This window comes from Mobula hypostoma, chromosome 31 (genome assembly GCF_963921235.1).
Source record: "Mobula hypostoma chromosome 31, sMobHyp1.1, whole genome shotgun sequence".
NCBI classification, from domain to species: Eukaryota; Metazoa; Chordata; class Chondrichthyes; order Myliobatiformes; family Myliobatidae; genus Mobula; species Mobula hypostoma.
In genome coordinates, this window is record NC_086127.1 from 3,801,919 (window position 1) to 3,822,774 (window position 20,856).

The window sequence follows — 20,856 nt, forward strand, 5'->3', positions numbered from 1 at the left end:
CTTTTCCCCCCGGATTTCCAGCATCTGCAGAAGCCATTGCTGAGAGTTTACCTCAAACGTCACTCAGGTGAGCAGGGAGGATGGATGGATGTCTAAAGATGATGCTCAGGGCAAGTGTTGTTTTAAGGTGAGGAGGTTTAAAAAAAAGCATAAACATGAGAGACACTGGAGATGCTGGAAATCCGAAGCAGGAGCAGCTCAGGGCAGGCAGCGTCGACAGAGAAAAAGGTCTGGGCCCAAAGCGTCCATCTTTTACTCCGGCAACATCGGTGCTTCCTGCCCTGCAGAGTCCCTCCAGCATTTTGTGTGTGTTGCTCAGCAGGTTCAAATGGAGACGTTTGGGGTTTTATTCCAAACGGGGGGAGCGTTTATAGATGATCAAGGCAAGTTGTTTAAAAAAGTTGGGGGGAGAAAGTTTTAAATGAGATGCGAGAGGCAAGTATTTTTGGAGTGAGAGGGGGAAAAGCTTAAAGGATGCGATTGGGCAAGTTTTTTCTTGAAGATGAGAGAGGTTTGAAGCAGGTGTGAGGGATGTTTTTTTTTAAGTTGAGAAAGGTTTAGAGGGGGTGTGAGGGACAAGATTTTTTAAGATGAGAGAAGGTTGAAAGGGAGTTTGAGGGGAAAGTTTTTTTTAAGAGAGAGGGAAGGATTTAAGGAGGTTTGAAGGGCAAGTTTTATTAGGATGGGAGAGGGATTGTTTAAAGGAGGGGTGAGAGGCAAGTTTTTTTAAGTCGAGAGAGGGAAGGTTCAAGGGTTGTGCGAGAGGCAAGTTTTTATTAAGATGAGAGAGGTTGAAAGGAGGTTTGAGGGACAAGATTTTTTAAGAGAGGGGGAAGGTTTTAAGGAGGTGTGAGAGGCAACTTTTATTAAGATGGGAGAGGGAAGGTTTCGAGGAGCTGTGAGAGGCAAGTTTTTTTTAAGATGGGAGAGGGATGGTTTTAAGGACGTTTGAAGGACAAGCTTTATTAAGGTGGGAGAGGGCTGGTTTAAAGGAGGGATGAGAGGCAAGTTTTTTTTCCAGATGCAAGGAGAAAGACTGAAAGGAGACGTGAGAGGGAAGGTTTTCTCCTGAGGGATGGAATAAGGAAATTTTAAGGGTAATGATAAGGGCAAGTTTTTGCAAGGGGGGGGCGTGATTGTAAAGGAGTTGCATGGGGCAAGATTATTTTAAGCTGAGTGGCGGAACTTTTAAAGAAATGATAGGGGCAGCTTCTTATACAGTGAGAGGGGTGAAGTTTAAAGATGTTTGGAGCAAGATTGTTTTTTTTTGAGGTGCTAAAGGGAAGACTGAAGGTAGACGTGAGGGACTTGTTTTTTTTGTAAAGTGATAAGGACGTGTTATTTTTAAGGTGAGAAAGCAGAGGTTTAAAGTAGATGCGAGGGGCTGAGTTAAAAGATTAGTTTTAATTTTGCACACGTGCATGAAACTATACCAGTGAACACACAAAATACTGGAGGAACACGACAGGTCAGGGAGCATCCCTGAGAGGGAATAAGCAGTCGACGTTTCGAGCCCGGATCCTTCATCGAGGCTGGAGAGGAAGGGGGCAGGAGCCAGAATAAGAAGCTGAGGGCGGCGGGACGGAGCACAAGCGGGCAGGTGGGCGAGGGAAGAGGGATGAAGGGAGGAGGAAAAGGTGAAGAGCAGAAGGAAGAACCTCTCAAGGGAGGAGAGTGGGCCTGGGAGAAAGGGAGAGGGGGAGGTGAGAGACTTCCGAGGAGGGCAAAGACAGGATCCAGAATGGGGAATGGAAAAAAGGGGAGAAGTGGAGGAGGGAAGAGAGATTACCGGAAGTTAGAGAAATCAATGTTGATGCCGCCAGGTTGCGGGCTACCCAGGTGGAGCATGGGGTTTCGCGCCTCCAAACTGTGAGAGGCTCCATCGCGGCAGGAGGGGCCACGATGGAACAGGCGACCATCTGGAAATCCTGCCTGCAGCGGGCCCCAATCCTCAGGGAGGAAGGCCCGATAACTCTGCAGTCAGAGCAAGCTTTCTTTTTGGTTCTAATTTATTATTTATCGTAGTGCCTGCATTTGTTTTGTGCAGTTTTATCCTGGGTAGGTCTGTAGTCTAGTGTAGTTTTTGTGTTGTTTTACGTAGTTCAGTGTAGTTTTTGTATCGTTTCCTGTAGCACCATGATCCTGGAAAACGTTGTCTCGTTTTTACTGTCCTGTACCAGCAGTTATGATTGAAATGACAGTAAAAAGTGACTTGACTCAATTGTGGGTTTTCTTGGGTGGGGGGCGGGCGGGAGGGAAATAACATCTATGTTTAGGTGGGAGGTTTTCTTGTGCGTGTGTTGGAGAGCACTGCACATACACACACACACAGCGAGCACTGAGAGAATGCCCGTGGTCTTCTGCCGCCGTAGCCCCTCCACTTCGAGGATCGACGTGCTGTGCACGCAGGCATGCTCTTCCGCACACCGCCCCTTGTTGCTACACGTGGTTATTTTGAGTCAATGTTCCCCACCACCTGTCAGCCTGGCTATTCTCCTCTCACCTCCCACAGAAACAAGGCGACCAGCAAGTGCCATGTTATTTTTCTTTCCCAGTTTCACACCGTTCTCCGTAAGCTCGGGAGACCAGCGGTTCCTGAGATACTCCGATCACCCCGTCTGGCGCCGCCTATCGTTCTGTGGGTCGCAGCCACTCAGATCGCATTTGATCCCCCATTCTGAGGTCTGGTCTGAACCTCTTGACCGTGCCCACGTGCTTCTATGCACTGAGTCGTTGCCATGTGGTTGGCTGGTTAGATATTTCACCTAATAAAGTGGCCACTGAGTGTCGAGTTTCTCGTTACACCCGCGCATCCACAGTTACCGAGCAGATCACAAACTCGACATTTTCTTTTCTTCTTTTTGACCAAATGTCACCAGTTCTTGGCTTATCCGAGGCTTCTCGGCCAACCCTCGCCCCTGTAAGCGTCAGTGCTACACCTCCTCTCTTGCCACCATTCAGGGCCCCAAACAGTCCTTCCAGGTGAGGCAACACTTCACTTGTGAGTCTGTTGGGGTCATTTATTGCATCCGGTGCTCCCGGTGCGGCCTCCTCTACATCAGTGAAACCCGACGCAGATTGGGGGACTGCTTCATCGAGCACCTCCACTCCGTCCACCACAACAGACAGGATCTCCCAGTAGCCACCCACTTCAACTCTGCTTCCCATTCCCATATGTCCATACATGGCCTCCTCTACTGCCATGATGAGGCCAAACTCAGGTTGGAGGAGCAACACCTCATATACTGTATAGGTAGTCTCCAGCCCCTTGGTATGAACATAGAATTCTCCAATTTCCGGTAATTCCCTCTCCCTCCCTTCCCCTATCCCTATTTCACTCTGCCCCCTCCCCCAGCTGCCTACCACCTCCCTCATGGTTCCGCCTCCTTCTACTACCCATTGTGTTTTCCCCTATTCCTTCTTCACCATTCCTGCCTATCCCCTCTCCCACCGCTTTATCTTTCCCCTTACTGGTTTTTCACCTGGAACCTACCAGCCTTCTCCTTCCCACCCTTCCCCCCACCTTCTTTATAGGGTCTCTGCCCCTTCCCTCTACAGTGCTGATGAAGGGTTCCAGCCCGAAATGTTGACCGATCGTTTCCACTGATGCTGCCCGACCTGCTAAGTTCCTCCAGCGTGTTGTGAGTGTTGCTTTGACCCCAGCATCTGCAGATTATTTTGTGTTTACCTCGTCCTTCCTTCTTACTGGAATGTGCCAAGTCCAATGTCCGGGCCACCAGCCAGTTGTTAAAACGCCTCGGGGGCTGCCACCCTGCCCCCGTCGGGAGAGCGTCCCTTCACGTGCGTGCCCGCCCTGCAGTTCAGTAGCTCGAGGACCACATCGGAGCCCGCGCTGTGATCACTCTTCCCCAAATGCTCCCCCACTGAGAGGTCACCTGGCCAGAAGGAGAAGCCAGCGGAGAGAGAGAGAGAGAGAGAGAGAGAGAGTGTGTGTGTGTGTCTCTCTCTCTCTGATGAGATGGAGGGTGACACTTTGGGTGAGTCAGAGCACGTGCAGGAGAGAGCGAGAACGAGAGCACGCGAGAGTGAGAATGTGCGAACAATTGTGTAACGTGTGCGAGACTTCGTCTCTCTCTCTCCAACCCCCCCGTACACGCGCATTCACAGGTAGGAAGTGCGGCCCACGAGCACGCGTCACCACTCTGCGAGAGAGAGCTGGATCGCGCACCTCCCCCCCATCCTCGCGGAGTTTGAGCCCCACAAGTAGCCGAAACAACCTCCCTGGCCCCCACACACCACCAGCCCCCCACTTCCCCACCAAATCCTCCACACCGTCCTCTCCAACCTCCCCCCCACCCCCACCCCCCAGCGGCAGAGTAAAGGGCGATATCCCGGGGCCAGCCCCCCCCCCCGCCCCGGAGTGACGAGCCCGTGCGTACAGCCAACAATTTCCTTTATTGAAGTGTAATCGGCGTGGTAGTGTCGGAAAGGCAGCGGACAGGCCGTGCGCACAGCAGAGACCCCACACACCGGCGAGTCCCGGCGGGTCGGGGGCAAGATCACCGCGGTGTCCTCAGCAGGCTAAATATCCGTCCAGGACCGGGAGAGAGATTAAAACTGCACCCTCCACCCTCACCGCCCCAACAGGAGGGAGGGTCTGCTCCCTCGGTACCTCCGTGCCTTGGATGGGAGACTCTCTCCGCGCGGCGCCCCCTCCTCGCCGGCCCACCCCCTCCCCCCCAGTGCGACACCCCCTCAAGTACAACCCTCCCGGTTTTGATACTCCGGCGGGAGTGCCCTCTCTTCCGTGGACCCTGCCCCGCAGATTAACGCTCCCTCAGTGGTGACCCCCCACCCCACCCCCACCCCCACCAACCACGCCAAGAATCCACGACAGGACGAGGCACACAGATAAGACCCTCCAACCCAAATGCACAGAGTTCGGTGCAGGAACAGCTAACATCTTCGAGGGGGAAGGGATAGCGGGACCCGGGGGGGGGGGTGAAGAGGAGGACCTGGTGGGGGGGGGGGGAGGAGGAGAGGAGAGGAGAGGAGCTCGGAGACCCAAAGGGGGAGGAGGAGAGGGAGGTGGGGAGATGGACCCACGGGGAACAGGAGGGGAAGGGGGCAGCGCGACCCAGGGGAGAGGAGGGAGAAGGGAAAGCCGGACGCGTCCCGGGACGGCCTCTCCCCAAACACCCCCCACCACCACCACCACTCCCCCGCTGCAAATTGAGGGCTCCCACTGAGCAGGGTGGGAAGGAGAGTGAGGAACCCACTCGCTTCTACCCACCCCACCCACGTCAGTCCGGTCCCGACCCATCCACCAGGCAGACGGCAGCGGTCCGAGCCCGGGGGGGGGCAGGGGGGGATGGGGTGGGGCCCTGTCACCCGCACACGCGCACACACGCACGCACGCGCACACGCACACACACACACACGGCACGGCAGCGGAACTCAGAAGATCTCGGGGCACTGGGCCCAGTCCTGTCTGTCCTTGGCCTCCCAGTAGCCGCCCTTGTAGATGTGAACCTGCTCTTTGGTGTACGGATCCTCACGCCGCTCGAACCACAGCGGCCGGTAGCTGGACTCCAGCGGGCTCTGGCCTGTGGGGCGGGGAGAACGGCAGGGAGGGGCGACAGGACGTCCCGGGGTGGGGGAGGCAGTGGGGAGAGAGGAGAGAGGGTCAGAGAAACAGGCTTGCATTAGAGACGCAGAGAGACCTCGGCCAGTCAGGCAGCCCGCGCCCCTCCAGACCTTTCCCCTCGGCGTTCCCAGTCCCAAACGGGAGAAAAGCTGCAAAGCCAAGCAACCCGCGGAGACGGAGCGCGGGAGGGGCTCGGCCAGCCGACGTTTCGGGCCGAGAGCCTCCCGCCGAGCTTCTCCAGCACCTTGCCCGCGTCCATCGCCGCTCCCGTGCGTTCCGCATCTTCAACGGCTGCTCTGTCCCACCTCCGGTACCTCCGCACTCCATCCCCCCTCTCGCCTCCAACTCAACCAGTACCGATTCCCGGACCCTGGGGCGGAGACCGGGTGCCTTCACCTCATCAACCCCTCCTCCCTCAACGATAGATGTGAGAAATTAATCAGTATCTGAGTCCTGTCCGCCTGCAAAATCTAATTTAGTGAACCATGCAGATCGAATGCCTGATCGCTCTGTTCCACAACACTCCCCAGGGTCTCACCGTTCACTGTCACGGTCAGACCCTCTCCCCAGGGTCCCACCGTTCAGTCAATGTCTCACCCCCTGTCCCCAGGGTCCCACTGTTCACTGTCACGGTCAGACCCTCTCCCCAGGGACCCACCGTTCAGTCAATGTCTGACCCCCTGTCCCCAGGGTCCCACCGTTCACTGTCACGGTCAGACCCTCTCCCCAGGGTCCCACCGTTCAGTCAATGTCTGCCCCCTGTCCCCAGGGTCTCACCGTTCACTGTCACGGTCAGACCCTCTCCCCAGGGTCCCACCGTTCAGTCAATGTCTGCCCCCTGTCCCCAGGGTCCCACCGTTCACTGTCACGGTCAGACCCTCTCCCCAGGGTCCCACCGTTCAGTCAATGTCTCACCCCCTGTCCCCAGGGTCCCACTGTTCACTGTCACGGTCAGACCCTCTCCCCAGGGTCCCACCGTTCAGTCAATGTCTCACCCCCTGTCCCCAGGGTCCCACTGTTCACTGTCACGGTCAGACCCTCTCCCCAGGGTCCCACCGTTCACTGTCACGGTCAGACCCTCTCCCCAGGGTCCCACCGTTCAGTCAATGTCTGCCCCCTGTCCCCAGGGTCCCACCGTTCACTGTCACGGTCAGACCCTCTCCCCAGGGTCCCACCGTTCAGTCAATGTCTGCCCCCTGTCCCCAGGGTCTCACCGTTCACTGTCACGGTCAGACCCTCTCCCCAGGGTCCCACCGTTCAGTCAATGTCTCACCCCCTGTCCCCAGGGTCCCACCGTTCACTGTCACGGTCAGACCCTCTCCCCAGGGTCCCACCGTTCAGTCAATGTCTGACCCCCTATCCCCAGGGTCCCACCGTTCACTGTCACGGTCAGACCCTCTCCCCAGGGTCCCACCGTTCAGTCAATGTCTGACCCCCTATCCCCAGGGTCCCACCGTTCACTGTCACGGTCAGACCCTCTCCCCAGGGTCCCACCGTTCAGTCAATGTCTGCCCCCTGTCCCCAGGGTCCCACCGTTCACTGTCACGGTCAGACCCTCTCCCCAGGGTCCCACCGTTCAGTCAATGTCTGCCCCCTGTCCCCAGGGTCCCACCGTTCACTGTCACCGTCAGACCCTGTCCCCAGGGTCCCACCGTTCACTGTCACGGTCAGACCCTCTCCCCAGGGTCCCACCGTTCAGTCAATGTCTGACCCTCTGTTCCACAACACTCCCCAGGATCCCCATTGTTCACTGTCACGGTCAGACCCTCTCCCCAGGGTCCCACCGTTCACTGTCACAGTCAGACCCTCTCCCCAGGGTCCCACCGTTCAGTCAATATCTGACCCCCTGTCCCCAGGGTCCCACCGTTCACTGTCACGGTCAGACCCTCTCCCCAGGGTCCCACCGTTCAGTCAATGTCTGACCCCCTATCCCCAGGGTCCCACCGTTCAGTCAATGTCTGACCCCTGTCCCCAGGGTCCCACCGTTCACTGTCACGGTCAGACCCTCTCCCCAGGGTCCCACCATTCAGTCAATGTCTGCCCCCTGTCCCCAGGGTCCCACCGTTCACTGTCACGGTCAGACCCTCTCCCCAGGGTCCCACCGTTCAGTCAATGTCTGCCCCGTCCCCAGGGTCCCACCGTTCACTGTCACGGTCAGACCCTGTCCCCAGGGTCCCACCGTTCACTGTCACGGTCAGACCCTGTCCCCAGGGTCCCACCGTTCACTGTCACGGTCAGACCCTCTCCCCAGGGTCCCACCGTTCACTGTCACGGTCAGACCCTGTCCCCAGGGTCCCACCGTTCACTGTCACGGTCAGACCCTCTCCCCAGGGTCCCACCGTTCAGTCAATGTCTGACCCCCTATCCCCAGGGTCCCACCGTTCACTGTCACGGTCAGACCCTCTCCCCAGGGTCCCACCGTTCAGTCAATGTCTGACCCCCTATCCCCAGGGTCCCACCGTTCACTGTCACGGCCAGACCCTCTCCCCAGGGTCCCACCGTTCAGTCAATGTCTGCCCCCTGTCCCCAGGGTCCCACCGTTCACTGTCACGGTCAGACCCTGTCCCCAGGGTCCCACCGTTCACTGTCACGGTCAGACCCTCTCCCCAGGGTCCCACCGTTCAGTCAATGTCTGACCCTCTGTTCCACAACACTCCCCAGGATCCCCATTGTTCACTGTCACGGTCAGACACTCTCCCCAGGGTCCCACCGTTCACTGTCACGGTCAGACCCTCTCCCCAGGGTCCCACCGTTCAGTCAATATCTGACCCTCTGTTCCACAACACTCCCCAGGATCCCCATTGTTCACTGTCACGGTCAGACACTCTCCCCAGGGTCCCACTGTTCACTGTCACGGTCAGACCCTCTCCCCAGGGTCCCACCGTTCACTGTCACGGTCAGACCCTCTCCCCAGGGTCCCACCGTTCACTGTCACGGTCAGACCCTGTCCCCAGGGTCCCACCGTTCAGTCAATGTCTGACCCCTGTCCCCAGGGTCCACCGTTCAGTCAATGTCTGACCCCTGTCCCCAGGGTCCCACCGTTCAATGTCTGACCCCCTCTCCCCAGGGTCCCACCGTTCACTGTCACAGTCAGACCCTCTCCCCAGGGTCCCACCGTTCAGTCAATGTCTGACCCCCTCTCCCCAGGGTCCCACCGTTCAGTCAATGTCTCACCCCCTGTCCCCAGGGTCCCACCGTTCACTGTCACAGTCAGACCCTGTCCCCAGTGTCCCACCGTTCACTGTCACGGTCAGACCCTCTCCCCAGGGTCCCACCGTTCACTGTCACGGTCAGACCCTGTCCCCAGGGTCCCACCGTTCACTGTCACGGTCAGACCCTCTCCCCAGGGTCCCACCGTTCAGTCAATGTCTGACCCCCTATCCCCAGGGTCCCACCGTTCACTGTCACGGTCAGACCCTCTCCCCAGGGTCCCACCGTTCAGTCAATGTCTGACCCAGGGTCCCACCGTTCAGTCAATGTCTGCCCCCTGTCCCCAGGGTCCCACCGTTCACTGTCACGGTCAGACCCTCTCCCCAGGGTCCCACCGTTCAGTCAATGTCTGCCCCCTGTCCCCAGGGTCCCACTGTTCACTGTCACGGTCAGACCCTGTCCCCAGCGTCCCACCGTTCACTGTCACGGTCAGACCCTCTCCCCAGGGTCCCACCGTTCAGTCAATGTCTGACCCTCTGTTCCACAACACTCCCCAGGATCCCCATTGTTCACTGTCACGGTCAGACCCTCTCCCCAGGGTCCCACCATTCAGTCAATGTCTGCCCCCTGTCCCCAGGGTCCCACCGTTCACTGTCACGGTCAGACCCTCTCCCCAGGGTCCCACCGTTCACTGTCACAGTCCGACCCTCTCCCCAGGGTCCCACCATTCAGTCAATGTCTGCCCCCTGTCCCCAGGGTCCCACCGTTCAGTCAATGTCTGACCCCCTATCCCCAGGGTCCCACCGTTCACTGTCACGGTCAGACCCTCTCCCCAGGGTCCCACCGTTCAGTCAATGTCTGACCCTCTGTTCCACAACACTCCCCAGGATCCCCATTGTTCACTGTCACGGTCAGACCCTCTCCCCAGGGTCCCACCGTTCACTGTCACGGTCAGATCCTCTCCCCAGGGTCCCACCGTTCAGTCAATGTCTCACCCCCTGTCCCCAGGGTCCCACTGTTCACTGTCACGGTCAGACCCTCTCCCCAGGGTCCCACCGTTCACTGTCACGGTCAGACCCTGTCTCCAGGGTCCCACCGTTCACTGTCACGGTCAGACCCTGTCCCCAGGGTCCCACCGTTCAGTCAATGTCTGACCCCTGTCCCCAGGGTCCCACCGTTCAGTCAATGTCTGACCCCTGTCCCCAGGGTCCCACCGTTCAGTCAATGTCTGACCCCCTATCCCCAGGGTCCCACCGTTCAGTCAATGTCTGACCCCTGTCCCCAGGGTCCCACCGTTCACTGTCACGGTCAGACCCTCTCCCCAGGGTCCTACCATTCAGTCAATGTCTGCCCCCTGTCCCCAGGGTCCCACCGTTCACTGTCACGGTCAGACCCTCTCCCCAGGGTCCCACCGTTCACTGTCACAGTCCGACCCTCTCCCCAGGGTCCCACCATTCAGTCAATGTCTGCCCCCTGTCCCCAGGGTCCCACCGTTCAGTCAATGTCTGACCCCCTATCCCCAGGGTCCCACCGTTCACTGTCACGGTCAGACCCTCTCCCCAGGGTCCCACCGTTCAGTCAATGTCTGCCCCCTGTCCCCAGGGTCCCACCGTTCACTGTCACGGTCAGACCCTGTCCCCAGGGTCCCACCGTTCACTGTCACGGTCAGACCCTCTCCCCAGGGTCCCACCGTTCAGTCAATGTCTGACCCTCTGTTCCACAACACTCCCCAGGATCCCCATTGTTCACTGTCACGGTCAGACACTCTCCCCAGGGTCCCACCGTTCACTGTCACGGTCAGACCCTCTCCCCAGGGTCCCACCGTTCAGTCAATATCTGACCCTCTGTTCCACAACACTCCCCAGGATCCCCATTGTTCACTGTCACGGTCAGACACTCTCCCCAGGGTCCCACTGTTCACTGTCACGGTCAGACCCTCTCCCCAGGGTCCCACCGTTCACTGTCACGGTCAGACCCTCTCCCCAGGGTCCCACCGTTCACTGTCACGGTCAGACCCTGTCCCCAGGGTCCCACCGTTCAGTCAATGTCTGACCCCTGTCCCCAGGGTCCACCGTTCAGTCAATGTCTGACCCCTGTCCCCAGGGTCCCACCGTTCAATGTCTGACCCCCTCTCCCCAGGGTCCCACCGTTCACTGTCACAGTCAGACCCTCTCCCCAGGGTCCCACCGTTCAGTCAATGTCTGACCCCCTCTCCCCAGGGTCCCACCGTTCAGTCAATGTCTCACCCCCTGTCCCCAGGGTCCCACCGTTCACTGTCACAGTCAGACCCTGTCCCCAGTGTCCCACCGTTCACTGTCACGGTCAGACCCTCTCCCCAGGGTCCCACCGTTCACTGTCACGGTCAGACCCTGTCCCCAGGGTCCCACCGTTCACTGTCACGGTCAGACCCTCTCCCCAGGGTCCCACCGTTCAGTCAATGTCTGACCCCCTATCCCCAGGGTCCCACCGTTCACTGTCACGGTCAGACCCTCTCCCCAGGGTCCCACCGTTCAGTCAATGTCTGACCCAGGGTCCCACCGTTCAGTCAATGTCTGCCCCCTGTCCCCAGGGTCCCACCGTTCACTGTCACGGTCAGACCCTCTCCCCAGGGTCCCACCGTTCAGTCAATGTCTGCCCCCTGTCCCCAGGGTCCCACTGTTCACTGTCACGGTCAGACCCTGTCCCCAGCGTCCCACCGTTCACTGTCACGGTCAGACCCTCTCCCCAGGGTCCCACCGTTCAGTCAATGTCTGACCCTCTGTTCCACAACACTCCCCAGGATCCCCATTGTTCACTGTCACGGTCAGACCCTCTCCCCAGGGTCCCACCATTCAGTCAATGTCTGCCCCCTGTCCCCAGGGTCCCACCGTTCACTGTCACGGTCAGACCCTCTCCCCAGGGTCCCACCGTTCACTGTCACAGTCCGACCCTCTCCCCAGGGTCCCACCATTCAGTCAATGTCTGCCCCCTGTCCCCAGGGTCCCACCGTTCAGTCAATGTCTGACCCCCTATCCCCAGGGTCCCACCGTTCACTGTCACGGTCAGACCCTCTCCCCAGGGTCCCACCGTTCAGTCAATGTCTGACCCTCTGTTCCACAACACTCCCCAGGATCCCCATTGTTCACTGTCACGGTCAGACCCTCTCCCCAGGGTCCCACCGTTCACTGTCACGGTCAGATCCTCTCCCCAGGGTCCCACCGTTCAGTCAATGTCTCACCCCCTGTCCCCAGGGTCCCACTGTTCACTGTCACGGTCAGACCCTCTCCCCAGGGTCCCACCGTTCACTGTCACGGTCAGACCCTGTCCCCAGGGTCCCACCGTTCACTGTCACGGTCAGACCCTGTCCCCAGGGTCCCACCGTTCAGTCAATGTCTGACCCCTGTCCCCAGGGTCCCACCGTTCAGTCAATGTCTGACCCCTGTCCCCAGGGTCCCACCGTTCAGTCAATGTCTGACCCCCTATCCCCAGGGTCCCACCGTTCAGTCAATGTCTGACCCCTGTCCCCAGGGTCCCACCGTTCACTGTCACGGTCAGACCCTCTCCCCAGGGTCCTACCATTCAGTCAATGTCTGCCCCCTGTCCCCAGGGTCCCACCGTTCACTGTCACGGTCAGACCCTCTCCCCAGGGTCCCACCGTTCACTGTCACAGTCCGACCCTCTCCCCAGGGTCCCACCATTCAGTCAATGTCTGCCCCCTGTCCCCAGGGTCCCACCGTTCAGTCAATGTCTGACCCCCTATCCCCAGGGTCCCACCATTCACTGTCACGGTCAGACCCTCTCCCCAGGGTCCCACCGTTCAGTCAATGTCTGCCCCCTGTCCCCAGGGTCCCACCGTTCACTGTCACGGTCAGACCCTGTCCCCAGGGTCCCACCGTTCACTGTCACGGTCAGACCCTCTCCCCAGGGTCCCACCGTTCAGTCAATGTCTGACCCTCTGTTCCACAACACTCCCCAGGATCCCCATTGTTCACTGTCACGGTCAGACCCTCTCCCCAGGGTCCCACCGTTCACTGTCACGGTCAGACCCTCTCCCCAGGGTCCCACCGTTCACTGTCACGGTCAGACCCTCTCCCCAGGGTCCCACCGTTCACTGTCACGGTCAGACCCTGTCCCCAGGGTCCCACCGTTCACTGTCACGGTCAGACCCTGTCCCCAGGGTCCCACCGTTCAGTCAATGTCTGACCCCTGTCCCCAGGGTCCCACCGTTCAATGTCTGACCCCCTCTCCCCAGGGTCCCACCGTTCACTGTCACAGTCAGACCCTCTCCCCAGGGTCCCACCATTCACTGTCACAGTCAGACCCTCTCCCCAGGGTCCCACCGTTCAGTCAATGTCTGACCCCCTCTCCCCAGGGTCCCACCGTTCAGTCAATGTCTCACCCCCTGTCCCCAGGGTCCCACCGTTCACTGTCACGGTCAGACCCTCTCCCCAGGGTCCCACCGTTCACTGTCACGGTCAGACCCTCTCCCCAGGGTCCCACCGTTCACTGTCACGGTCAGACCCTGTCCCCAGGGTCCCACCGTTCACTGTCACGGTCAGACCCTGTCCCCAGGGTCCCACCGTTCAGTCAATGTCTGACCCCCTCTCCCCAGGGTCCCACCGTTCAGTCAATGTCTCACCCCCTCTCCCCAGGGTCCCACCGTTCACTGTCACGGTCAGACCCTCTCCCCAGGGTCCCACCATTCACTGTCACAGTCAGACCCTGTCCCCAGGGTCCCACCGTTCACTGTCACGGTCAGACCCTGTCCCCAGGGTCCCACCGTTCACTGTCACGGTCAGACCCTCTCCCCAGGGTCCCACCGTTCACTGTCACGGTCAGACCCTCTCCCCAGGGTCCCACCGTTCACTGTCACGGTCAGACCCTGTCCCCAGGGTCCCACCGTTCACTGTCACGGTCAGACCCTGTCCCCAGGGTCCCACCGTTCAGTCAATGTCTGACCCCTTTCCCCAGGGTCCCACCGTTCAGTCAATGTCTGACCCCCTCTCCCCAGGGTCCCACCGTTCACTGTCACAGTCAGACCCTCTCCCCAGGGTCCCACCGTTCACTGTCACAGTCAGACCCTCTCCCCAGGGTCCCACCGTTCAGTCAATGTCTGACCCCCTCTCCCGAGGGTCCCACCGTTCAGTCAATGTCTCACCCCCTGTCCCCAGGGTCCCACCGTTCACTGTCACGGTCAGACCCTCTCCCCAGGGTCCCACCGTTCACTGTCACGGTCAGACCCTGTCCCCAGGGTCCCACCGTTCACTGTCACGGTCAGACCCTCTCCCCAGGGTCCCACCGTTCACTGTCACGGTCAGACCCTGTCCCCAGGGTCCCACCGTTCACTGTCACGGTCAGACCCTCTCCCCAGGGTCCCACCGTTCACACAGGAGCGGTCAGACCCTCTCCCCAGGGTCCCACCGTTCACTGTCACAGTCAGACCCTGTCCCCAGGGTCCCACCGTTCACTGTCACGGTCAGACCCTCTCCCCAGGGTCCCACCGTTCACACAGGAGCGGTCAGACCCTGTCCCCAGGGTCCCACCGTTCACTGTCACAGTCAGACCCTGTCCCCAGGGTCCCACCGTTCACTGTCACGGTCAGACCCTGTCCCCAGGGTCCCACCGTTCACTGTCACGGTCAGACCCTGTCCCCAGGGTCCCACCGTTCAGTCAATGTCTGACCCCTGTCCCCAGGGTCCCACCGTTCACTGTCACGGTCAGACCCTCTCCCCAGGGTCCCACCGTTCACACAGGAGCGGTCAGACCCTCTCCCCAGGGTCCCACCGTTCACTGTCACAGTCAGACCCTGTCCCCAGGGTCCCACCGTTCACTGTCACGGTCAGACCCTCTCCCCAGGGTCCCACCGTTCACTGTCACGGTCAGACCCTCTCCCCAGGGTCCCACCGTTCACACAGGAGCGATCAGACCCTGTCCCCAGGGTCCCACCGTTCACTGTCACAGTCAGACCCTGTCCCCAGGGTCCCACCGTTCACTGTCACGGTCAGACCCTGTCCCCAGGGTCCCACCGTTCACTGTCACGGTCAGACCCTCTCCCCAGGGTCCCACCGTTCACACAGGAGCGGTCAGACCCTCTCCCCAGGGTCCCACCGTTCACTGTCACAGTCAGACCCTGTCCCCAGGGTCCCACCGTTCACTGTCACGGTCAGACCCTCTCCCCAGGGTCCCACCGTTCACACAGGAGCGGTCAGACCCTGTCCCCAGGGTCCCACCGTTCACTGTCACGGTCAGACCCTCTCCCCAGGGTCCCACCGTTCACACAGGAGCGGTCAGACCCTGTCCCCAGGGTCCCACCGTTCACTGTCACGGTCAGACCCTCTCCCCAGGGTCCCACCGTTCACACTGTCACGGTCAGACCCTGTCCCCAGGGTCCCACCGTTCACTGTCACGGTCAGACCCTGTCCCCAGGGTCCCACCGTTCACACAGGAGCGGTGAGTGCAAGGAACGTCCTGGCAGCGGTGGTGGTAGTGGAGTCGGACGTTCAGGGTCACTGAAGAAACCTTTCGGTTGTCGCATGGGTGACAGAAAAACGGAGGGCGAGGAGGGAGGTGAGCGCAAGACTGATCCTGGTGAGGCCAGAGGAAGATGGTGGGCCGTAGGTCCCGTACCCTCCCGTGTTCCTGGTTTTGTGACGGAACATGCTCTTGATGCCGATGGGGTGGGGGAGAAAAATTTAGTTCTGGAGGGAGGGGAAAGGGAGCCTTCCTCTCGTGTCCTGCCCCCGGCTGTCCGTCCGAGCGCACACCCTATCCTGGTGAGCTGACACCTCCCCGAGGGAGGGGGAACCCGAGACCCTCCCTCCCCGCTGACACCATCTCGCCCGAGGGCGCGGGAGCCCGAGGGCTCGCAGTCCATCCCCTGCCCTCCCGGTCGCAGTCAGGCACGGGAACGTGAAGTCCCGCAGGACCACAAGGCACAGGGACAAAATCCAATCGTATGGCCGGCCTCTCCGCCCTCTCGACCCCATTATCCTAGACAGGGGGAAACACCAGGCCATTCAGCCCATTGTGGCCGACTCAACCCCATTCTGCTGCCTCCTCTCCCTGAACCTCCGACTCACCGAGAAACCTATCGACCTTCGCTTTAAATACACCCCCCACAGCTCGGCCTGGACAACCGCCTCCAGAGAGGAACTCACCACCTTCTGAAATCCCGCTTCGCCTCCGTGACAAGGAGACGGACTTCGGCTCTGAGGCCGCGCGCCCGCCATGGGCCCGGGACTCCTCCGCGAGAGGGAACACCCTCTCCACGTTGACTCCATCCGGGCCTTCCAACGCTCAGTACGCAATGAGATTATCACCACCGCACCCCCACCCCGGCCCAGGCCCCTTCACAACAGGGGTCCCCAACCTTTTTAGCACTGCGGACCGGTTTAATATTGACAATATTCTTGCGGACCGGCCGACGGCGGGGAGGCGGTGTTCAAGTAGGGTTAAACTCACCTCAGCATGTCTTTTACAGTTCGGGTTGCCAACTTTCTCACTCCCAAATAAGGAGCAAAAGTAGCAGTCAAATCCTGGGACACTTGTGTTTATCAGTGACCATGACCAGGAAGCCTTGCACAGGCATCTGTGTGTGCGTGTGTGACGTACGTGTACGTGCCAATTTTTTTTCCTACAAATGGGCTTTGGCTTAATCTTCCCGATTCTGTTAAGTCAAACTACACTGTACATACATTATTTCTACTTTATATAGGCTGTGTATTTATCATATCATTCCTGTTTTTACTATACGTTAGTGTTAGTTTAGGTTTGATGCGTTATTTGGTATGATTTGGCGGGTTATTTCAAGTTCCAACAGTGGGCGTGACAGGGAATGAGGAAAGGTGCAGCTGACTCGTACCGTTTCAGGTCGACAAATCACACCGTTCCCTCGCACGTGCTTTGCGGCCCGGTGGCTGGGGCCGCCGGTTTGCAAAACTTCAGCCAGTCCAGACCCAGGCCCACCGGACGCCCCTCAAACGTTAACCCCTTCCATTCCCGGGGTCACCCTCTCTCTTGAACCCACCCCCCCCCACCACAACGGACCCTCCCCACGCCAGCACGGCCCTCCGCAGACGACGGGCCCCAAGAGACCAGTCACCTGAAGGCTTCCGGCTCCACCCTCCCCGCGGCCGGCAGCCCCCACGTGCCCCCCTTGGTAAGCCCACCCTGACCTCACCTTCCTCCAGCGACCGGCTGGACTCCGCCTCGCGCCGGCGCCTGGCGGCCCGCTGCTGCTCCTCCAGACGCTGCTTCTCCATGTTGGCCTCGTCCCAGCGGCCATTCTCCATCAGCCTCTGGTCCGGCCGCAGGCGGCTGTCGGTCGGTGCCACGCCCTCCTCGGGCTCGTTCAGCGTCAGGGCCAGCTCGGAGAAGTAATACATGAACTCAGCGTGCTCCCTGCGGCGGGGGGGGGGTGTTGGGGGGAGAAACGCATCAATGGTTCGGAATCAGGACTGAAACACCCTCTACACCGTCCCATCACACGTTCAGACACAGAATGAATCCCTCTCCACACCATTACACACTACCAGGGTCAGACACTAGGTGGTGCACCGTCCACACCGTCCCATCACACACTCCCAGGGTCAGACACAGAGTGAATCTCCCTCCGTACCGTCCCATCACACACTCCCGGGGTCAGACACAGAGTGAATCTCCCTCCGCACCGTCCCATCACACACTCCCGGGGTCAGACACAGAGTGAATCTCCCTCTGCACCGTCCCATCACACACTCCCGGGGTCAGACACAGAGTGAATTTCCCTCCGCACCGTCCCATCACACACTCCCGGGGTCAGACACAGAGTGAATCTCCCACCGCACCGTCCCATCACACACTCCCGGGGTCAGACACAGAGTGAATCTCCCTCCGCACCGTCCCGTCACACACTCCCGGGGTCAGACACAGAGTGAAGCTCCCTCCACACCGTCCCATCACACACTCCCGGGGTCAGACACAGAGTGAAGCTCCCTCCGCACCGTCCCATCACACACTCCCGAGGTCAGACACACAGTGAAGCTCCCTCCACACCGTCCCATCACACACTCCTGGGGTCAGACACAGAGTGAAACTCCTCCCACACCGTCCCATCACACACTCCCGGGGTCAGACACAGAGTGAATCTCCCCCCGCACCGTCCCATCACACACTCCCGGGGTCAGACACAGAGTGAATCTCACTCCGCACCGTCCCATCACACACTCCCACGGTCAGACACAGAGTGAATCTCCCTCCACACCGTCCCATCACACACTCCCAGGGTCAGACACAGAGTGAAGCTCCCTCCGCACCGTCCCATCACACACTCCCACGGTCAGACACAGAGTGAAGCTCCCTCCACACCGTGTCGGGAGGGGACTTGTTACTCACGGGATCTTGTGCCTCTTCCACAACTCCTTGCCCCGGAGGGTCTCGTAGACGGTCTTCTGCCGGCCCTCGGTGCCGTTAACACCCTTGCTGCTCTGCAGGACGCGGGAGTAGTCCATCTTCTCGTCCCAGGTCCCCGACAGGATGTAGTGTGCCTTGCCCGTGTTGTCTGTGACCACGCCGGTGACCTGCCCGGCACACGCCACAGTGAGCGCCATGCATTGCGGTGGGTGGGGGAGAAGGGTAACACCGCACAGAGACAGACCCGTCCCCCGAACCCGTCCATCCAAACCGCGGTGCCCACGTCAGTAAGACCCCGTTCAACCGAGCTCAGACCAGCTTGAAGCCCCACACTCGCGCCCCCCTCCAGAAGACGACAGATAACCAGAGCAAAACGAGAGGCCATTTGTCTCATCGAGCCTGTTCTGTCACTTCATCATACTGACCCACTTCTCCTCTTGGCCCCAATCTCCCGCCTTCTCCCCGCATCCCTTCGTGCCCCGGCCGATCAAGAATCTATCACCCACTGTCTCAAACGCACCCAGTGACTTGGCCTCTGCAGATTCACCACCCTCTGGCTAACGAAATCTATCCTCATCTCCGATTTGTGGCCGCCTCCTCCCGCCTCGGACTTTACCGCCACAGGGAACCTCCTCTCCGCATCCCCCCTGTCGAGGCCTCTCACCATTCGGTAGGTTTCAATGAGGTCACCCCTCATTCTTCTGAATTCCAGAGAATGCCTCCACGACCTCTTCAGTCACCTCTTTCAGAACCCTGGGGTGTAGTCCATCTGGTCCAGGTCTGCCTTCAGTCCTTTCAGTTTCCCAAGAACCTTCTCCCTAGTTATGGTAATTTTACACACTTCATGTCCCCTGACACCTGGAACTTCCACCATACTCCTCGTGTCTTCCACCATGAAGAACGATGCAAAATACTTATTCAGTTCATCCGCCATTTCACTGTCCCCATTACTACCTCTCCAGCATCGTTTTCCAGCAATCCGATACCCAGTCTTGCCTATCTTTTGGTATCCTTTGTAATGTTATTGGCTAGCTCCCTTTCATATTCCATCTTCACTTTATTGACTTCTTTAAGTTGCCTTTTGTTGATTTTTAAAAGCTTCCCAATCCTCTCACTCCCCACTAATTTTTGCTCTATTATATGCCCTCCCTTAGGCTTCTACATTGGCTTTGACTTGTCTTTTTAGCCACGGTTGTGTCATCTTTCCTTGAGAGTACATCTTTCTCTTTGGGATGTCTATATCCTGCGCCTTTCGAATTGCTTCCAGAAACTCCAGCCATTGCTGCTCTGCCGTCATCCCTGCCAGTGTTCTTTTCCAATCAATTTCGGCTAACCACCCCCCTCTCTCCTGCCTCTGTAATTCCCTTTACTCCACTGTAATACTGATACATCTGACCTTAGCTCCTCCTTCTCAAATTTCAGGGTAAATTTGTTCATATTATGATCACTTTTCCCTCAGGGTTAAAGTCTCTAATCAATTCTGGCTCATTGCACAACACCCAATCCGGAACAGCTGATCCTCCAATGAGCTCAACCACGAGCTGCTCTAAAAAGCTATCTCACCGGCACTCGAGAAATCCCCCCCTCCTGGTATCCCACACCCACCTGATTTTCCCAACCTACCCGCATATTGAAATCTCCCATGACAGTTGCAACACTGCCCTTTTGGCACGCATTTTCTACCTCCCGTTGTAACTTGTAGGCTACGTCCTCACTACTGTCTGGGGTTGTGGCACGTGGCCAAGTGGTCGGGGCGCCGGACTAGCGAGCTGAAGGTCGCGGGTTCGAGCCCCGGCCGAGTCTCAGCGCGTTGTGTTCTTGAGCAAGGCACTTAACCACACAATGCTCCAGTCCACCCAGCTGAAAATGGGTACCGGCAAAAATGCTGGTGGTTAACCTCGCGATAGACTGGCGTCCTATCAGTGCGGGGGGGTCTCGTTCTTCAGTCGCTTCATGCTGGCATAAGCACCGGCCTGATGAGTCTATAAGGCTCGGGACAGACTTTAACTTCAACTGTTTGGGGGTCCGTATACAACTCCCAACAGGGTCTTTTTACCCTTGCAATTCCTTAGCTCTGTCCTCAACGATCCAACGCCTCCCGACAACGTGTCACCTCTTTCTAACGGTCTGATTTCGTCCTGTACCAGCACAGCCACACCTTGCTGCCAGCCCTTTCGATACAATGTGTATCCTTGGACGTGAAGCTGCCAGCTCTAGCCTTCTTTCAGCCACGATCCTGTGATGCCTACAACATCATACCTGCCAGTCTGTGTGGCTGTGCTACAAGTTCATCGACCTTACTCCGTAACGCCGCGCACATTCAGCTATAACGCCTTCAGTCCTGTACTCACCCTTCTCAATCCTGTCCGCCTTTTCCGCTGCAACTCGTCCTGTTGACGGCCATTTTGCCCCCGTCATCAGCCTCTCCCGGCTAGCGGTCTCACCATACCTTGCCTCCGTTTGTAAACCAGCTACCTCATCCTCAGCGCGATCACTCTGGTTCCCATCCCCCTGCCAAACGAGCTTAAACTCACCTGAACAACTCCAGCCAACCTGCCCTCAAGGATACTGGACCCCCTCGGGTTCAGGGTGTAACCCGTCCCTTTTGTCATACCTTCCCCAGAAGAGATCCCAATGGTCCATAAATCTGAGCCCCTGCCACTGGACCAGATCCTCAGCCACGCATTCACCTGCCAAATCATCCTGTTCCTATCCTCGCGAGCATGTGG

General features: G+C 58.8%; 1 protein-coding gene across 1 annotated transcript in view; it reads right to left on the bottom strand.

Moving 5' to 3' along the window:
* Window positions 1-4,815: 4,815 nt before the first annotated feature.
* The window catches only part of LOC134339952 (oxysterol-binding protein 1-like), a 137,597-nt gene continuing 121,556 nt past the window's right edge, over window positions 4,816-20,856 (bottom strand). The window contains exons 12-14 of the mRNA XM_063036754.1: window positions 18,110-18,294; window positions 16,917-17,137; window positions 4,816-5,567 (exon numbers count right to left, since the gene is read on the bottom strand). Of these exons, the coding sequence (XP_062892824.1) occupies window positions 5,419-5,567; window positions 16,917-17,137; window positions 18,110-18,294 (555 nt within the window). The 3' untranslated portion in view covers window positions 4,816-5,418. The remainder of the gene's footprint in view (window positions 5,568-16,916; window positions 17,138-18,109; window positions 18,295-20,856) is intronic.